Source organism: Lepidothrix coronata, unplaced genomic scaffold, assembly GCF_001604755.1.
Source record: "Lepidothrix coronata isolate B3197 unplaced genomic scaffold, Lepidothrix_coronata-1.0 Scaffold66, whole genome shotgun sequence".
Taxonomy (NCBI): domain Eukaryota; kingdom Metazoa; phylum Chordata; class Aves; order Passeriformes; family Pipridae; genus Lepidothrix; species Lepidothrix coronata.
In genome coordinates, this window is record NW_016690246.1 from 3,721,565 (window position 1) to 3,730,364 (window position 8,800).

An 8,800-nucleotide genomic window follows, 5' to 3' on the forward strand; every position below is an offset into this window, starting at 1 on the left:
AGGTGGGGTGTTTTGAGGTATTTTTCTTAGTTTTTTTCCATTTTTAAGAAAAAACTATACCACTATGGTTACAAGACTATGCAAAAAAAAAAAAAAAAAAAAAAAGGGGGGGGGGTTAAAATCATTTTTTTTTTTTTTTTTTTTTTTGCATAGTCTTGTAACCATAGTGGTATAGTTTTTTCTTAAAAATGGAAAAAAACTAAGAAAAATACCTCAAAACACCCCACCTCATTCCCCTCATTTCACTTTCTGGCATTGGTGTGACAATTTAGAGAGGATTAAGAGAAGAATTCTTTGTACACTCGTACAGTTGCAGTCTTTTAACAATGAATATGGTGGCAGAGGTGTATTAAGGGAAAGAAGTGAAAGAATTCGCAAGATCTTATGTCCTTCTTCTGTCTGTATCCACAAAAACAAACAGTTGACAGTCATGTATACTTTAAAAGTCACTTTACTAGAGGAATCATTAAATGCAGCTTTTTTGAAACTTATAAAAACACCTGCATTGAACAAATTCCACATCCATGGGTTCCAAGTTGTAAGCTTGTTCAAAGTCTGCATTAACTTTAAGAGTAACATCTTCATGACATATCTGTTACAAAGAGAAAAAAAAAAAAAAGTCAAGACACTGATGAAGACTTAGTACTTTAAACACAAAGAAGCATCTCTGAAAGCATGGAAACCACCCATCACCTCTAAAAAGAACACCTAGATTTATGTGCTATCAACATATTGCATATCTAGATTACATTACAAGTGCTTTTACAGCAGGTAAGCATTATAATCTCAAAAGAAGAGGGAAGCCAAACCCTTCAAAAATACAATAAAAATACAAAATTACTGCTCAGAATGTAAATAAAACAAACCTAGTTTACCAAGAAAGGTTAAACTGGTCTGTAACTCCATGAATTGCAAGCTTCCCTTTTGAAACTTGTGGACCACTGTATTTTCAAGAGGAGATACACTTTGCTTACCTCAGTAATAAAGGCAATGTACTCTATTATATGCTCCGAGTAGACCTGACTTTTCAGTATCACCTTATCACCTAATTGTAAACAAAGTTAAAAGGCAACATACTGTTACAAGGAATAGTATAACTTTTGCTGCAGCATATAATTTCTTCCTCTTTTGCATGTTTAAACTAGGAATTTGCAGGAGGTTAACTTCAGCAAAGTTGCTGTATCTGTGCCTACCTGCTCCTAAATGCCATATGCAATTGCATACTACACTTTAAAAGGCAACTAGTATCGATGACATCAAACAACATCTCCTGAAAACAAATCTTCATTTGAAATTCTGAATTTAACTACTTTCCCAGCTTTTGCTATACCTACTGTCTTTTAAACTATTACTACACTGCACAATTTATTTTTGCTGAAAGCCTCACTAATTTTTGTACATGAAAAATCCTATTGGAACAAATGTAAGAACAGACACATGCAATGCTGCTTCAGACAGCAGCCACTGCAAGGCTGAGCCACTAGCACAGCAGTTCCCCTGTCTAGTAGCCTAAATTAATAACTTTGTGTTCAAATATGTGAAAGACTTCTTTAAACAAATGAATAAGCAACAGACTGAAGTTGTAGTGAAAATATGGATCAACGTGCCATTTGGCTTTACCTCACATTAATTTCTACCTGGAACCAGGCGAGGTCTGCCCTCTTCTACTCCTGGCACTTCCAGCACTAAAAAGTTCCCATTCCTTTTCAAAGTAATCCCACTCATGCTGAAGCATTTTAAATCCATTTCTCCTTGGATCTCTTCAAGCCACAAAAGAGTAGAGAAGTTTGCTTTATAATTATCTAGATTAAGACGCTGAAAAACAAAACAGTATACATTATTGTTGTACAACAAGATAGGGAACCCACAATTACTAACATTATACAAAACAGCTTTCGAAATGGACTGCACAGCAACTGGGTTGCCAATTAAGACATCTACATACATGTATCCATACAATAGATGGATACATTAACATACTTAACATACTTAAACACTCCCAGTAGTCAAAGAAAAATCAGTATAGTCCTTGGACCTCAGATACAATAGCCAGTCAGCTAAAGAGTTAACCAAGTCTCTCCTTACTACAGTGGTAGTTACATCATCTGAATTCAGGGGCAGTCTACAAACTGATTTCTATGCTCAGCAATCCTGAACAGCGTAAAATCTAAGTACACGGACAGAGATGGCTGAAGAAAGAAGAGAGTCATGTCAGTCTTGTCCCTGGCTGATGATTATACAACTTATAGCAAGCTGAAAGAACCTGAATTTTCTTCCTCAGATCTTAATGAATCTCAGTGCAGAGGTATTCAACAGGACAACGTTCTATCTAAACGATGATAGCACAGACTGCTTTCTATTTGGTATCTTCTCACTCAAATACAAGGCAAATGAACAGCGCTTTCTGATGCAGACTTAAGTCACCAGTACCAGACAAAAATTAAGGTGTGGTAAAAAAGAACATAATCAGTAATGGTAGGCCTTCGGTATAAAATTAATTCAAACACTACAGAGTTTTATCTTCTTTTTGAGAGATGACCATTAATCTGCTAGCTTAATGCTGTGACCTCAGGTTTTGTGTAACCTGTTTAGACAGCAGACAACATAGCCTTTTACGTTTTTAGAAATGGTACCAGCCCCAGTTCGTAAGTACTTAAAAATGTACCAAAAAAAAAGTGACTTACAGCAATGTTCTACATGACATCAGGGCAAAGTTTTGGAGAAAAAATCACTGTTCTTGTTAAGACTTTGGTGGGGGGAGGGGGTGGGTTGGGGTATTTTGTATGTATTCTAAAATTGCTATACTTTGTAGGAAGAATTGGAACAAGCCAATAGTGAATTAAATCTGAGGATGCTTAGGAAAACAATTTTTAACAGCCAGAAAAGAATCCTGATATTGCAATAATTTAAGAGATTCTGCTTTCATTTTCTATGAAACAACTGTTCTCAGACCTCAAAAAACCCTTTCCAATGATGCTTAAAAAGTAAGAACATAGAGGATCTTTGTTCAGCTTCTGTAATATCCCCCCAGTATATTTCTGCTCCCTTTTCAGTTTTTCACATCTAGGCTTTTGTGCTCTTGTAACCTTGTATTCTGTAACACACTGAAACCCATGAAGTCTAAGTCTACTTGGCAACTGTGTTAGGTCATCGTCAGTTACACTGAGGACTACACATTTTTGCTAAGTTAAGGCAAGTTTCAACAGAAACACTTACATAAAAAGTATTTTCTTATATAAACCTACACTTGCATACCTCTGCTAGGAGGGGCTGAAAGGTCAGTATGTCTAACTTCTGCTCCACACATCTTCTTAATTCATCTGGTATGGTATAATGTGGGAGAAAGTTTGAACACCACTTTCTGTTATTTCTAAAACAAAAATGTATGACATACCACTTAGCTTTCTCAAATTATATATGTGAAAGACAGCTAATTAACATGCCACATCACCAAGACTATAAACCCAAAACGCATGCACACAGAGGACAGACCCAATGACTCCTTCAAAGAGACAATCGAGAAGTTTGCCGTATTGAGAAGACAGAGAAACAATCCTCTACAGAGATGCTGCTTGGCACTGTAGGGAGAAAAATCATGTGGCCAAAGCTCAGTTAGAGTTGAAGCTGTTCCAGTACTGTGGGAGACAAAAGAAGTTTTTCAAAATATGTCAATGGCAAAAGACAGTGCAGAAACAACATTGGCCCATTACAGGATGAGGATGGTCACCTCACAAACAGACACACAGACAAGGCAGAGGTGTTTAACACTTTCTTTGCCTGTCTTCAACACCAATGAGGGTCTAAGGGGTGCCAGTGCCCTGAGCTGGGAATGATAAACTTCCAGATGACCCCAAACTTGTGCACAATTTGCTCCTGCAGATGGATCCCTGTAAGTCTATGGAGCCTGACAAGATTTGTATGAGTACTCAGAGATGGTTGATATCATTGCAAGACCATTCTCAATGATTTTTGAATGGTCTTGGGAATCTGGAGAGATCCAGTTGACTGGAAGCTGGCCAATGTTGTCCTGATTTTCAAGAGGGGCAAGAAGGAGGACCCTAGAAACTACAGGTCTGTCAGTCTCGCTTTAGTGTCTGATAAAGATATGAGGATTATTATTCTGCAGGACACCTGCAGGACAACACAGTCAATGGTCACAGACTGCCCAGGCTCATGAGGAGAAAGTCCTGCTTGACTAACTTAATTTCCTTTTACGACAAGGTAACCTACCTATGTGATCAAGGGAAGCCAGTTGATGTAATCTTTTTGGATTTCAGTAAAGCTTTCAACACTGTCTCTCACAGTATCCTTCCAGACAAAATGTCCAGCAACAGCTGGATAAACACATCATGTGGTGGGTGAGCGACTGGCTCATGGGTCGAGCATAGAGGTGAAGGGCCCTGAGGGGAAGCTGTACGAGGAGTGGCCGCAGGTCACTTGGTCTGTTTGGTCTGGAGAAGAGGAGACTGAGGGGAGATCTCATAGCTGTCTATGGTTTCCCTGTGAGGGGAAGGGGACAGGCAGGCACTGATCTCTTCTCTGTGGTGACCAGTGACAGGACTTGAGAGAATGGACTGAAGTTGTGTCAGGGGAGGCTGAGGTTGGATATTAGGAATAGGACCTTCACCCAGAGGGTGGCTGGGCACTGGAACAGGCTCCCCAGGGAAGTGGTAATGGCACCAGAATGCCAAGTGTTTGGACAACAACCTAAGTTCAAAAAGTGTTTGGACAATGCTCTCAGGCACAAGGTGAGATTCTTGGGGTGGTCCTGTGCAGGGCCAAGAGTTGTACTTTGATGTTCCCTGTGGGTCCCTTCTAACTCTAGCTATTCTGTGATTCTAAGTGTTCTGGTTACAAATCACTTGAAAACATTCTGTTTCTGCTTTTTCAGTTTAGGTATATTTTTATTACTAAGCAAATTTCATAAGTATAATGGAAACTTATTTGCAAAAGGAAAAGTTCTGAACGAAAGATGGGAAACATTAGTCAGATATAGACAAAGTTGTATAAAGAATTAAGAATCTTATTATCCCAGAAAGCTATTTTCAATTTACTATCTTTTTTCTTAACAATACAATTGTTACTTGTAGATAACTAGGAGCCATGTTTTATCTTATTTATTACCACACTATACATTAGAAAGAGATTCTGTTTGAAAAATCTACAATGAAATCAAGAAGTTATTTACTAAAACAACCTCTCCTATCTGCAGTCTCTGCAATCATCTTGTTTACAACACACACATATAAGTAGAAAACATGTACAGACTCTCCCAGTTTCACATTTTCTTTGTTAGCGTTACAGAACAGATATAGCAATACCAAACAGAGCGGTATTACCTAAGTGTTATCTTTTGCTCTAATTCACAGTACCTTCTGTTTTTAGGGCCAGTCACTGTTGTCTTCCTTAGCTGAGAATCTGCAATAATTTTAGGCTTTCTTGGAGAAAATGGTTCCACAGGTGCTATAAGTAATTCTTCTTCATTTGTTACAGTGGCTTCAATATAGCGTCCAACAGTAAAATCAGAAAAGCCAAGTAACAGGAGCTCTTTACTGTGCCCATGATTCCTTCAAGTGAACAGAAGTTATGTTCTTAAAACCAGCATGGTCACACTTCATTTTCCCCAACCATAAGTATTTTTTAAAATAAAACTGTAGATTCTCATTTCAGTAACATAAGAGAACTGCTAATTTAGGGTAATTCTTCACAGTTACTCCCCACCCAGAGTTCAATCTAGGTATCATAAATAATTAAAAAAAAACCGAAACAAAACAATAGCAAAAATCTCAAATCCACAATTTCATCAAAACCTGGGTAAAGAGAAAAATCCCTTAATTCAGCATAGTAGAGTACAGAATTAATACTTCTGTCAACAAGGAACACCTTGGAATTACTGATATTGAAAAAGATGAGCTAAACAGTTCCATCAGAGGAACCTGAAGCAGAGGAACCCCTTTAATGCATGCAGTAACAGCTTTGTTGCAGCTTGCCTCAGAACTGAACCCTAACTGTAAACACATGAAATGGATAAAGTAGGAAGGATGCTTTAATTCTGAAAAACATATTTTATATATGTAAGTGTTCCTTGGGGAGTGACAGAGGGGAAAAAAACAGGAGGGAACAGTTTCCTCACATTGGTCGCTAAGAAACTTAAGCACTACTTAGAGTCCAGTTCTCTTCTACTAAGTACTCCAACACTGTTACCATGTGCCCAAATGCACCCCAGAAGGATTCCAGCTTACTCTTTGGCAGGAGTATCACCTTTTGTACTTCTGCCAACTAAAACTACCTGCTCAGGTTAAAACTATAGCCTGATTCTCTGTGCTGATGCCGAACTGTCCAGATTTATGGTCTAAATGTGCAGTCTCTGTGGTCTCTTAAGTGGCCAGCAAGCTCTTGTTACCTTCATGTGCTGCAGCCTCCCATTGAGTTTTGTGTGGATTATTCTGTATTATAAGATTCTAAGACTTTGTGGCCTTCACAGATTTACAGAGAAATATAAATTATTCTTTCTATATGTCTTTCTCCACAAAGGCAGGTCATGCCTTTAGCTTTAACTTTCAAATTGCAGCTAAAACATCCTCCTATGAAATTTTTTACCCCTTGCCTCACTATTTAAAAATATAAGAGAAGTAGTGTGAAAATTAATGCAGTGTTATTTTGATGAATGAAACCATTTGACCTTGTTTTCCCCTGTCTAACTTTTAAATTACCATCCTAAGACTCAATGGCTGTGGAACACACCACCTACAGAGCTTCGGCTGGAAATAACTGAAAAATACACAAATGTAAGCTTTGCAGCATGAGGTTCCTACTTGAATTCTGAAAAAGCTCACACAAACCCACTCTCTTAAATAAATTAATTAAATATTTTGTACAGCATAGTATTTTTTGTTTTTCAAGGGTTTTTAATATCTGCAAACCACTTCCTCTGAATTACACCTTCAATGAAGAAAGCTGTTTCATTCTTATTTCAGCATACATAACTTGAATTTCCCATCACAGAACAGGAAAGTTTGAGATCAGGCATGTAGCAATACATGATACTGAGATTGAAGAAATGTATCAGACATAACACAAAAATTCCCAGGAAATCTGCATTAGCTCTTGTGAACGTGGAGCAATGGATTTCCTGCAAATAATATAACCATCTGTTATGTTCACATCACTGTCATTTTACAGACATTATCTACTCCCACTATGTTACTTCATTAACTACTACTATTTTCTTCCAATAAAAAATCAGAATTGAGCACTAAAATGATAACTACTTTCAAAATCTAAAACAAGATAACTTGCTAATATGTACTAGCTTACTTTACACTATATCATGTACTGGTTTTGACTGGGGAAAAGTTAATTTTCTTCATAGTAGCTAGCATGGGGTTCTGTTTGGCTTTGTGCTGAAACCAGTATTGATAACACAGGGATGCTTTCATTGTTGCTGAGCAGTGCTTACACAGAGTCAAGGCCTTTTCCCCTTCTCGTACTACCAACGAGGAGGCTGAATGTACACAAGAAATTGGGAAGGGCCACAGCCAGGACAGCTGAGACTCCAGCTGACCAAAAGGATATTCCAGACCATATGTCATCACGCTCAGCATATAAAGCTGGGGGAGGAAGGAAGAAGAGGGTTGTTCAGTGATGGTGTTCATCTTCCCAAGTCACTGTTACACGAGATGTGGCTCTGCTTTCCTGGGGATGGTTGAGCACCTGTGCGCCCATGGGAAGCGAAGAATTTCTTGTTTTACTTTGCTTGTGTGTGCGTGGCTTTTGCTTTACCTGTTAAAGTGTCTTTATCTCAACTCGTGAGTTTTCTCACTTTTACTCTTCTGAGTGTCTCCCCCATTCTGCTGTGGAGGAGCGAGCGAGCAGCTGTGTGGGGCTGAGCTCCCAGCTGGGGTTAAACCACGACACACCAAGAAGAGAACAACGCCCAGAATAAGGAAACTATTAAGTCTCTTTTCATGACTTGTTTCCATTGTATTGGTTCGAAACAATGGAAAGAAATACTTACACAGCTGTGCATATGATCACTATGAATGTTTTTCCACCTGGTGGTATTACAATTTCTCCAGTAATTTTGCCAGTTGGTTGCTCCACATGGTCTCTTTGCTCACTTCCTCCATTTTGTAGATTTTCATCTTTCACCAGGGAAATGTTTTCTTCAGTCCTTGATAAATTTGTATCTTGAAAATTCATTCCTTCTGTAGTAAACATATAATAACAAATTTTGTTACCACAATTGCTATTGCTAACATAGGCAAGTCTTCTCAAACAAACCTACAGGTCTCCTGTTAACACTTCACTGTACCTGGAATGACTCCACTCTTTATAATGGATGTATTGTTCGATGACTCGCATGTTGTTCCTCCGCTGCTGTTAAATGAATTAACTCCATCTTTTGAGAGGTCTTCTTGATTTATTGGAAAAGATGGCAGATATGCTTCTGGACTGTTCTCACATTTTTGAGGAATCTGAACCCTGAATTGCTTGTCTTTCACCCATCCAGCTAATCTGCAGCTGATTAAGGACTGTGGTACACTCCCTTTATTCCTAGAAGTAGTTATGTGATTAGCTACATAATTAAACGCATAGTGAATGTTCTTGAGAAGTTTAATTCTACCTGAAGTCAAGTACAATGGCCTGCAGGTTAGTTCACCAATATTTCAAAACTGCTATCAGAAAGAAATTGCACTGCTGCTTCTAACTCATGAGGACTAGAACCTCTACTTTACGTTAATATTTCTAGGTCACATCAACTACCGTAAGAAGCATACAGAAATACTGTGTATAATAA

At 38.2% G+C, this 8,800-nt stretch overlaps 1 protein-coding gene across 4 annotated transcripts in view; it reads right to left on the reverse strand.

The window, feature by feature from the left end:
• MOV10L1 (Mov10 RISC complex RNA helicase like 1) overlaps positions 1-8,800 on the reverse strand; it is a 35,045-nt gene that overhangs the window by 15,895 nt on the left and 10,350 nt on the right. For 2 of the 4 annotated variants that reach the window (XM_017818255.1, XM_017818256.1), the window contains exons 7-13: positions 8,315-8,556; positions 8,018-8,207; positions 5,373-5,567; positions 3,256-3,370; positions 1,638-1,815; positions 975-1,045; positions 501-592 (exon numbers count right to left, since the gene is read on the reverse strand). In XM_017818255.1, coding sequence (XP_017673744.1) covers positions 501-592; positions 975-1,045; positions 1,638-1,815; positions 3,256-3,370; positions 5,373-5,567; positions 8,018-8,207; positions 8,315-8,556 — 1,083 coding nt within the window. The other 2 variants (XM_017818259.1, XM_017818257.1) reach the window with 2 other exon arrangements.